The sequence below is a fragment of the Egretta garzetta genome, unplaced genomic scaffold, assembly GCF_000687185.1.
Source record: "Egretta garzetta isolate BGI_Z169 unplaced genomic scaffold, ASM68718v1 scaffold179, whole genome shotgun sequence".
Taxonomy (NCBI): domain Eukaryota; kingdom Metazoa; phylum Chordata; class Aves; order Pelecaniformes; family Ardeidae; genus Egretta; species Egretta garzetta.
In genome coordinates, this window is record NW_009270001.1 from 1,048,122 (window position 1) to 1,059,421 (window position 11,300).

At 47.5% G+C, this 11,300-nt stretch overlaps 1 protein-coding gene across 3 annotated transcripts in view; it reads left to right on the top strand.

Moving 5' to 3' along the window:
• The window catches only part of DYM (dymeclin), a 249,280-nt gene extending 242,855 nt beyond the window's left edge, over positions 1-6,425 (top strand). For all 3 annotated transcript variants that reach the window (XM_035903102.1, XM_035903103.1, XM_009647686.2), the window contains one exon: positions 4,796-6,425. In XM_035903102.1, the coding sequence (XP_035758995.1) occupies positions 4,796-4,945 (150 nt within the window). In that variant the 3' untranslated portion in view covers positions 4,946-6,425. The remainder of the gene's footprint in view (positions 1-4,795) is intronic.
• The last annotated feature ends 4,875 nt before the right edge of the window (positions 6,426-11,300 follow it).

Genomic DNA, 11,300 nt, shown 5'->3' on the forward strand with positions numbered 1-11,300 from the left:
GGCAGAGGCGGTGCTGAGGGCCAGGGTTTGGGGGTGGGATGGCAGGGGTAGGGGAATGGTTGGGCTGGGGGAGCTTAAAGGGCTTTCCCAACCTAAATGGTTCTGTGATTCTGTGATGTTGGACGCAAAGCAGAGGAAAGTGGTTTTCTACATTGCTGCTTCGACGTGCCACTTTGGGAATTCCGTTAACCGTGATAAAACCCTCCCCAGTGCTGGCTGGGGTGTTTTTTGGGAGTGCCCTGGGACTCCTGTGACCTGGTTGTTCTACAGCTCTCCTGAAACATTCATTTGGTGTCATCTCCTCTATGTCTGTAGCATGTGGTGACGGCTCCTGATCACTCATTTGGAAGTAGAGCATGCAGGAGATAAATTGCCGAGCTGAATTTAAACATTCCTTGAATTACCATCTGTCAAAAATCTTAAAGCTCTATGGCATTGGTCAAGCTTTTTGCGTGGTGTTTAACCCTTGCTGTTATAAGTGGTTTGAAAGTCAGCCTGATAAGGCAGAAACTTTTTGAGGTTACTTAAATGTGATGATTTTGAACGTTAACAAATTTTGTTTTCAGCGAATACCCTAGTAGTGAAGCAGCACGGGTAGGCTTTTTATCTTAACAGTGGTAAATCTTGCAAGACAGAGTCTGGTGCAGAAGTTTTCTCCACGCTGGACCTTTAGGATTTCTCATTTTTAAGGAAGGAGAAAGCATGGCCACCACACAGCCTTGGATCGTTGCAGTCATCTAAAGAAGTTGGGGTTGAATTATTGACCTGGAAGTCAAATTCTCCGTGTCTCGTTAGTAATGCATGGAGCTATCCTGGGCCCGCTGTTCCTTTCTGCCATTACTTACCCTCGTTTTATAAAGATACATTGGAAATTGTGTGTCTGCGATGGCAACGTGTATTATATCTCTCCTTAAAAATCTCATTACCCTCGTCTACATTCCCAAGATAAACCTGCGGACTGTTCAAGGCATAGGTTGAGTGTGAGAGAGTCCAGGCTGACTGCAGTGAGTTACAGACTTTAATTTGAGATTGATTATTAAATTGCTACGGTACGATCACAACAGATGGCCCCATTGATCAGTCTGAAGAAAGGCTTTAATAATAAAATCAATGCATGACTGTTATTGCCTGAAAATATGAATACTTTCTGATTTATTTTGTGCTGTCCTTCCAGCTGAGAGATGATGGGATAGTAAGAGCTGAGCATCTCAGATGTAGCTATTGGAATTTCTGATACCATTTTACCTACTCTTTTAAAGCTTCAAATGTTTATTAAGCTGCATGAGAGTCCAAAATAGGCCCAGTCTAGTGGGACCATTCTGGATTCCCAGGGTGTCTGCAAAAACAATAGCTATAATCTGTGACCCTGAAGGTGAAAAAAAGTTATCTGTGTTTAATTCAACTCAAATTAGCATCTTTAATCACTTTTTTTTCCCTGCTGTGCTGGCGTGCGGCCACCTTTGGGGTGAAGAATGGCAGCTGTGTAAGGGCTTTTCTCTGCTAGGAAATGTTGCAGTGGTTTGATCATGAGGTTTAACCATTCGTTCTGCTGATGCAATGCTGAACTGAACGTGTTCCTGTATACACCGACCGCAAGTCAGGAAGCGTTTAGGAGGGAAGTGGGGAAGATTACGCTGAGGATAAGCAGGGTAGAATATCAGTTTTAAAAGAAAAAAAAAAATAATAATCAAGCCTACATGACGGCTTGATTGGAGTGAGGCTTAACCTGCTGGAGGAATCGTGGTGTCCTGAGAGGAAGGATGGGGTGGCAGAGGGGGAAGGCAGGCATGGCTTGAGGACTTGGAGCCGAGATGGGAAGGGGTAGAGGGTGTGAATGAAAAGGAGGATCTCACAAGGCTGATGAGAAAAAAGAAAACTTGGGCAAGTACAAAATAGAAAGCTATGCTAAAGAGACACCACGAAGGGAGTTGGGGATGGGAGACTAGGAGAGAGGATATTAGAGATGGGGGTGAGAATAGGTGCCAGACAGCTGAGGAAACCAAATGATGTGGAAGATTAAACAGGCTGGTCAAAACAGACTTGGGGCGAGAGGTTGTAGAGAGGTAGTAGAAAATGGTTTAGGGGCACAGAAGGGCTACAGGAGAGCTTCTCTACCACAAGCTGCATGTCTGATGCAGGAAATGAAAGTTGCTGATGTACCTTTGAGGTTCTGGGCTTTGAACTTAACAGGAGTTAGGTGCAGAAGTGCCTTTAACAGCCTTATCTTTTAGCTGCCTTGCTTCCATAAGCAGAGATAATAGCGCTGGAAACAATCCTGTCCTCCTTCCTTCCCTGATTGCTCTAAGGATGAGCTCCCCACGTGTTCCAAAGTCATCAAATAAGTTAACGACAGCCACACCGATGGCCAAAATGGTTCCTCCCAGGCTAAATATTGGCATCCAGCTAAGTAGAGCTGTGGTGACGGACCTGACCCCAACATAAGCCAAACTGTGGCAGCTCCAGAATGTTGGATTATACTGGAAGGTGGCACTGGCGTCCTCATCAACCATAGAATGGATCGGGTTGGAAGGGACCTTTAAAGGCCATCTAGGCCAACCTCCCTGCAATGACCAGGGACATCTTCAACTCCATCGGGTAGCTCAGAGCCCAGCACAGGAGATAGCGTATGGCTGAATGAAGCTATCCATGGAGACACGTCCTTCATAAAGCGTAACGCAAGCGGCACCTTTGTGGCTTGGTGTAATCGTACGCTCAGTATTTGCACCACACTGCTCTAGTAACAGCAAGGAAGGAGCAGAATGGTTTCCATATTTTCTAATTCCAGGAATACAAATAACTTGGGTGTGTAAAAATTAAATAAATAACCCCAAAAGCCAAGCGGCCAAGAAGTGCCCTGTCAAAGGAGACTGTTCCAGCCAGAAGGCTCTTGTGCCCTAATGCAAGGAAACAGGACCCTCTGAGCTCAAGAAAGATGATAGGGGATCCCTTCATTATTAATGGGCAAAGAAGCTTCTTAGCCATTGCCGTGCTTGTTCTGATCATGTCACACCATAGAGTTTATTCTTAGTCTTAGCCACAGCCTTATAAATAATAAAATGGGTCATGTTTTATCTTACCCCAGTGATCATTGTAATGCGGCTTTTATCTGAGACTCTGCCAAGCTCTTGACACAGGCAACATTTAGAAGTAGATAAAATGATTGAAGAGCGCAGTACAAAAGTAGGCTCCCCTCTTCCCCAAAACACACGCTCACTGAGAGCAAACGTGGTGGGTTTGCTGCTTTGAGAGGGAAGAAGTGGGAGAGAATTGGAAAACTGCAGACGCAGCATGTTTATCCAGTTAGGATGGGCTAGGCTAGCACATCTGACGCGTGTTCATTCTGGAAGTGCTTTGCTTAAAGCTGGTACTGAAAAACAGGGCTTTTGTGGCAACGGTATTGTCTAGCCTGTGATTTCCAGGAAGGGGAGGCGTCTGCGTGGATGGGCAATGAGGTCTATGTGCACAGGTCCTGTGGTTACAGCTTTAGAGGCTGTGGGCTAGACGTGTGACACGTTGCCGTTGAGGAGCTTGCGGGGTTAATTGCCGCAGAGATGCCATTGGAGTCGTCCTGCGTGCTCCTCCGCAACGGCAAAGCCAAGGCGCAGACGTAGTGACCTGCCCAAAACTACCGAGGAACCTCTAGCAAAACTGGAAGTGGCCTCCAGGAACCCACCCATGGAGCCAGGCTTCCCACTGTGCTTCCTGGAGGAAGAGCATTTTTCCCCTGAAAACCTGTACGTACATAAATTATTTGAGAACTAGAGAGAAAAAGTCACTTTGCCATGACACCGGGTTCCTGAAAACGTATCATAGACTGTTTATTCTTACGGCCTTTGCATAGGATTCTCCTGCTAAGGAGCTGATTACAATTGATAGCGAAGCGCTTTTCATAGAATCATAGAATCATAGAATCGCTTTGGTTGGAAAAGACCTTTAAGATCATCGAGTCCAACCTTTAACCTAACCCTGCCATCCCACCACTAAACCATATCCCTAAGCACCTCATCTATCCTTCTTTTAAATACCTCCAAGGATGGGGACTCTACCACCTCCCTGGGCAGCCCATTCCAGAACCTGACAACCCTTTCGGTGAAGAAGTTTTTCCTAATATCTAACCTAAACCTGCCCTGGCGCAGCTTCAAACCATTCCCCCTCGTCCTATCATCTGTTACCAGGGAGAAGAGGCCGACCCCCACCTCCCTACAGCCTCCTTTCAGGTAGCTGTAGAGGGCGATCAGGTCTCCCCTCAGCCTCCTCTTCTCCAGACTAAACACCCCCAGTTCCCTCAGCTGTTCCTCGTATGACTTGTGCTCCAGACCCCCTCACCAGCTTGGTTGCTCTCCTCTGGACATGCTCCAGCAACGCAACATCTTTCTTGTAGTGAGGGGCCCAAAACTGAACACAGTATTCGAGGTGCAATTTTGAGGGAAAACTGCACTAAACAGGTCTGTACGTGCGCAAGCGAGAAGGCTTTTGTGGGGCTGCTAAAAATGACGGTTTTCCTTAAGACCTTTGTGTTAGGTAAAGGATTCACCTGTTCAGTCTTTGTTAACAGGCAAATTGAGTGTGACCAACGGTAAAAGGATTGAATACAATATGCCAATGTAGTACTCAGTTCAAAGAAAAAATGATGAATGTTCTCTCTATCCCGTAAATATTTTCCTTCAGGTCTAATGGTTCAGTTCCTTCCATTATTTTTGTTCACCACACTACTTTCTTCAGTCTTCACGTGGGCTGCGTGTTTGCAAACAGACATGCAAACCTTCCCTCAGCAGACTTTGATTTCTTGTTGCAGAAGTTCCCCGAGCTGAAGTTCAAGTATGTGGAGGAGGAGCAGCCTGAGGAGTTCTTCATCCCCTACGTTTGGTCCTTGGTCTACAACTCTGCTGTGGCCCTGTACTGGAACCCGCATGACATCCAGCTCTTCACTATGGACTCCGGCTGAAGGAGACGCCCCCAGCCAAGCCAACTCAACTCCGTCTTCTTACGGAAAACGAACCTCTGCACCGCGTGTTAATACGTGACCCCTTCCAGCGTGCACCCTTGGACCCCAAAGCTTACGGAGAATGAAGCTTGCCGCTAGCGTACAGTCCAGCATCGATGTTTTGGAAGCAGATTGCCACCAACACGCTGGCAACGGACTGTGGTGTGAGGAACTGATGGCTTGTAGGCAACCTTGTATTTATAGTCCTATAGCCTAGAGCTTGTTTGATGAAAATGAGGCCTTACACATGGGGTATGATGTTACTACCAACCACAAACCTGATTGTTCTTTTAACTTAACAGGGTAAATGAGGAAAGAGATTGCGGACTTGGATTTGGAAGCAGCGTTTGTGTTTTCCTTTCTTTCAAGCAAGGCAGCTTCATTGGGTTGAGCTTTCTATGGTCTGTTGGATTCTGCCATGGGTTTGCTTGTTACCTAATCCCACGCTTTCACTCACAGCCCTTCATTTTGGTGGCGCTGTCGAGGCTGCGGCTGTTAAATTGGTGTCTACGCCGTCGTCCGAGTGAACTCAGCAAGCGGCGTATTAATCAGGTTAGCTCCCCAGCAGATTCAAACACTTCATTTAGATGTCAAAATATTTGTGGGAGGGTTTTCAATAGCAAGACTCTTTTGTTGTTGTTTGACTGGCAAATACTCTCTAGAGGGCTAGAAACACCGGCTTTTGGAGTCAGGTCCCTTATGGTCTTGCTTTACTGTGCTTGTGTGCAAAAGCTGTTCCTGGAAATTGAAGGTGGGCTTGGGGGAAAAAGAAATCTCCAAAGAAAATAGTTATAAGATTGTAAAATAGACCAATGTCCTGTAAAACTGTGTGCGATGGTGACAGTGTGTTGTGGGGATCCTTGGCAAAGTTCTGTGTTGAAAATCCCCTCTTTGCTATTAAAGGTTTTATGGCAGAAGTATAAATTTATCTGAATGTAGAATACTTCCCGGTTCTGTTGGTTTGAAGTGTCCTTTCCTGATATACCTGTTTCTGCCGTTGGAAGAACAAAAGGAAACGGCTTAACCTGATTTTGAAAGACCACATCTCGGTTTTCAAAATGAGGATCATTCCTTCCTCGGCCGGGGAGGCTCCTGACGGTGCCCATAGCACACGCGTGCGAACGCTCTGAGGCTGCTCTCTGGAGGACGGTCGCCAGCGCCTCGCGTGCCAGAACATAAATATCAAGGAATTACTTCCCAAATATACACAGTAACCCCTTGGACTCGCTGCCTGCTCCAGCATGTTCTGGTTACTGACCTGAAGAATCGGGTGCGTTTGCTTTCAGGCAGTCCTTTGAGTGGCTTTAAATAGAATTTCTTGCACCCTTTTTTTTTTTTTTCCCCCGAAGGATGCGCTGGGGTTGTGCTTGCCTTTTATCTGCTTATTTAGAGGTGAAAGTCCATTTGAGTCCTACGCAAATAGAAATGCTGGCTAAAAAAAAAAAAAGCTTTCAAAATTTATTTAATTATAGCTACAAAGCAACATACGCAGCCCAGGAGCATTTAGGCAGAAGCTCTTGAGAAAAGGCAGTAGTAAGACTGGAGATGCTTTTTTTGGTTGTTTTTCTTAGGAAAAGATGAAAAATGAATGAACCATGACTGAGCTGCACATAAGTTTACGCTGTATTTTGGATTTATGGGAGCTTGGGGGTTTTTTTGTCTTTGAGCAGACACCGAGGGGGAACGACTCTCCTTGGTTATCGTAGTGATGCGTAATTTTGTCTTTATTGAAAGCCTGAGAGTGTGTGTGAGTCAGCAGAGCTGCCCAGCCTTTGGAAAGGTCAGTCTGAAGATGCACTTTTAAACTGTGGATTCTGAAGCTACTGGGACGACTCCATGGTCCTCTGTCTTACCCACCCATGAGCACTTGAACCTGCCCCAAGGTGAGCACCCTCCCTCCCGCTACCTTCAGCTGGAGGGCCCCGCCAGAGCGGGTGCTTATCAGCCAGGCGTCAAACTGGAGACAACCTGGGGTTTTAATTCGAAAGGGCTTTTTATGAAGATCAGGGTACGTGAAGCAGCAATCTGATAGAATAGGTGAAACCAGCTGCTGAATCCACGTCGGAGCCATACAGTAAATTATTTCTCGCTCCACTCTTGTTGTGATGACATTGAATTGAAGTACAGAAGGAACAGGTTTGGTCCGATCACATAATTTCCTTGTGCATTTAATTAATATGCAATGCTCCCAGGGCCCAGCTGGTTTGGAACAGCTGGAGTTACAATCCAAAGCTGAAACAGCAGAGCCAGACCAAGATTTATGCTGAAATCCATGCAAGCCCCATTGGCTCTTCCAAAAGTTTGAGCCTTACGTGGGTCTGGCAGTGTCCTGCAGTCTGCAGTCTGGCACGGTCACAAATACTCTGTTTTCCTTCAGATCTGTAAAGTATCACCTTAGGGATCCTTTTCATTACTTTGTGTGAAAGATTTACGATGCATAATAAAAAAAAATAAATTAAAACAGTAAATACAGGCTGTAGTTGTATTTGTTCTACGCGATAGCTGCCGCGTGGTGACATTTGGCCAGCGGGTCTTGGTGTGGTCATCAGACCTAACGTGCGTGAGGTTTTATAATGCTCTTCGTGACGTGCAATAAGAAGAATATTATTTTATATATTGTAAATGGACGGTTGTTTAAATCTGCGCTTGGTGAAAGAAGGGACCTGTCATGCTGCGGTGTCGTGCTGAATCCCACCTAAGGGAGGGCTTCTACAGTCGCGATAGGTACAGCCCTGCGTTGGGAACACGCAGTCGTAGGGTGGAGGAGAGGAGGGACAGGACTGTCCCCTTCAGCCCAGACCAGACGTGATGTGTTTCTGCACCCTCAGTTGCTCTTCCCTCTCATTCTGGCCACCCCATTTCAGCAGATGATGTCTCCTTGGTTTTTGGGGGTTGCGTTGGGTGTTATACCAAGATCTTCGCCTTAATGTGCCCGTATTGTTGCTCTGGGTGCTGATGGCTAGTGACACCATCTGCTTTGGTTACTTGAGTAGCGTTTGAGAGGGAAATGCCTTGAGTCAGGGTTGGGGAGGAGAAGGGAGGTCCACTCTGTCCTCACTGGGAGGACCATCCCTTCCATGAGTCTCCTCTGGGTTTGAAGCTTTTGGGAGAACAGGCAGGGAACCAAGTTGCTGTGTAAGTTGTTAGCGAAGCGGAGGTTGGTTGCGCGTGTGAAGCCTGATGCACGTATCCCTGATGAGGGACAAATTGTCCTTCAGTCAATTTGAGAGAAACTCCGATCTCCCTCTGAAAACAAGGTGGTGGGTTGGAAGCTACAACCCCTTTTCCCTGCTGCCCTACAAACGAGTCGAGCATCATCAACTTTGGCAAAAGCAATCCAAAAACCTTCCCGATTTCGTGGCACTTTTTGACCCAACTAGCCTGAAACCGAAGAGTATTAGGCAAGTTACGGGAAAGAAACAAACTGTTTTCTACGTGCCTGCTAGGTTGTTGATCTACCAGTTAAACAGGAAAGGAAGAAGCAAACAACTCCCCTCGCTGCTTTGGAAACTCTCAAAGCTTTTTGTACAACCTCTTCTGCTGGGCAGCTCGGTTTTATTCTTGCGTACGTTGTCTAATTCAGCCAACTAAATGTCAAATGCCATCTTGGAGTGAGTCAACCCCAGGCTCTTTCCTGAGTGGTGGGGCTCCGTCTGTGGAAACCCTGGCTTCTGTGCTTGAGGACCAGGAGTTTTCCATACGATCGCACTGACGGCTGTACATCCTCTCCAATCTTCACCCATCAGCAGGGTCTTAGCCACCTTACCTAGCTGGCTTTAAAACTTTGTACCATTGGTACCTGCAATACTGGAAAATCCAGGGTCTCGGCTGTTTTTGTGTTTGGTTTGTTGTTAATTTGTTCGGGGGGGGGGAAAAAAAATAGCGACACGCAGCAGCCTCGACGGAGTTATCAGATTCAGAGGAAGGAGATGTTTACTCGGTACGTTCACAGCTGTGGTCTCTCCCCGCCCACCCAGCCCAGATTGGGGCGCTAAGATCCAGATCAGGGCACTGATCTCGCTACAACTGCTCAGTCCGGGGAGCTTTTGCTTGAACTGGAAGTCGCATGAAGGTTTTTATCTTCGAGGTGTCTCCAGCCAATATTATTGGGTTAAACTCTGTATCAAGCACATACCCGCACCCAAAAGGCTCCAAGAAGGCTCTTTTCTCTTTAATTATACAACAGATAATCCATAAAATTGTCTTCAGCAGCATGACACAGACCCAATCACTTCCAACATTCCGGGCAGTCAAATGTCATTTGTCATTTAAAGGGGAGGAAAATAATTATCCTCTCCCCCGGCAAGCTGCAGTCAGCTGGTTAGACAGGAGCCACGTTCTCCTCGGCTCCACCAGAGGTGGCCTCTAGATCCATCTGCTGGATCCATCCACACTGCTCCATCGTGACCATGAAGAGCCGGTTGGGGGCAGCCGGTTGGGTTTAGTGCCAAAGAGCTCTGTGCAGCAAATTTGCTCAGGGCGTCCTAAGCATCCGGACGCTGACACATCGGCTCCTGGGCATCTTCTAGCAGAAGCGTGGTGGCCGTGAGCTCTCAGTATGGTGCAGAAGTCCCTCGAGACTAAATTCTGTGGGGAACGATGTCCCGGGTGTCACAAGGTTGGTCGTCTGGGTTATGTTGGATGGGGCTGGCAATTATTTTGGGCTTGGCTAGAAGGCTGACGTTTCAGAATTATTCATTCATGGCGCCTTTGCACAGTTCATTCATGACATTCAGATTCATGCTCGGGCGGGGGGGGGAGGAGCACGCGGATGGGTTCAGGGAAAGGATGATGAAAGCAGGGACTTTGCCTGGGGTTTTTTTTTTTTCCCTTTCAGGACAGGAGCCTGTTGGCAGGATGTCCCCAGGCCACGGTGGCATCACCCAGACGCTGCCCGAGCGTTCCGGGGTGATCCTCCCTGCGCGTGAGACACCAACGCCCGTCACCAGCGTCACTCATTGCGCTGATAACAGTTCTTTTATCAGAAGGTACTGATATCCCAAAGACAAAAGGGCAACTCTTACAACCTGGGTTGACTGGGACAGCGGAGCCGTCCTTCCTCCTGTGACTTGGGGTACCAGGACTCATCATGCGCAGAGCAGGGAGGCGCTGCGGAGGCAGTGATTTAAGGTAATCATGGAAATGGCTGCCTGACTCTCTGAGCTGGGGTCTCAAAAGCAGCAACGCGTGAGCTACAGCCCTCCTTCCCACCTCCCTGCCCACAGATTTTGGCCTCCCTTCCCTGGGAAGACCTGGGACCGCTCTGGAGGAACAGCGTTGTAAATACTTTGCTCCAGGAGAGTAAACCCTGGACTGCACGGCTCCAGCTGAGATTACAGCACGAAAAACTTGTAAGCATTTAATCATAGATGCTGGGTTATTGCTGGATGGATGCTTTTCATACGTTAGGGCTCTGCTGCCTTCTTGCAAATGAATTTACTTCACGTAGCCACGTTTAATATTGAAGGCGCTGCTACCACCCACGGATTGTGCCAGCACTCCCATGTACTCAGAGAAATGAAAATGTCACTACCGGTGAATCCCTCCAAATCACAAATCAAATGCACGGCTGAGCTGCCAAACTGGGACAATTTGAATGAGAGATTTAAAGAAGAGAGATCTTGTTTTTTTAATTTTTTTTTTTTTAATGCTGCTGAAGCGCACGGCGTAATCCTTCATCATCACTTTAAAAACTGTCCTAAAATTAATCCAAAATGACTAGGTCTTGGCAGACGTGATGAAATGTTCAGCTGTACATGAAGTTGTTGCCAGCTGTCTTGGCAAATTAAATGGCAGACTTCAGTCTTCCTTAGAGTCACTTTGTGCTGCTGAAAACCCAAAATCCGACGGCACCGGGAGAAAATTGGAGGTCTTTGAGTATGCGGAGAGGAGCTACAGAGCGGTGACAAACTCGGTGACGTCCCCGATGATGCTATCCCGGCTCCTCCTCCTATTTATGAAACGCCGAAACAAATGCTTTTCAAAGAGCTAACCGGCTTATTAAAAACTGGCAATTTAAACTGGGAACAGCTGTCCTCGCCCTGCTGCTTCTATTTCTGGCCCTGAAGCCGTTGTCAGGATCCGTCCCCTCTCCTGGCACAGCTCCTGCATCCCAGGATCTGCCTGCCCCCCGAATCCTGCCCAGCGCGGGTGCTCAGGGTGCAGGGGGCCTGGGGTGCTCAGCCCCATCGGAGCTGGCTGTCCCTGTTGTAATGACTGCATCAACCAGAGAATATTGGGAATAAACCATCCAGGGACAAAACTGGGTGGGGAGATTCAAAGCCTCATCCAAACCAGGTGCTTGAGGGCCACTGGT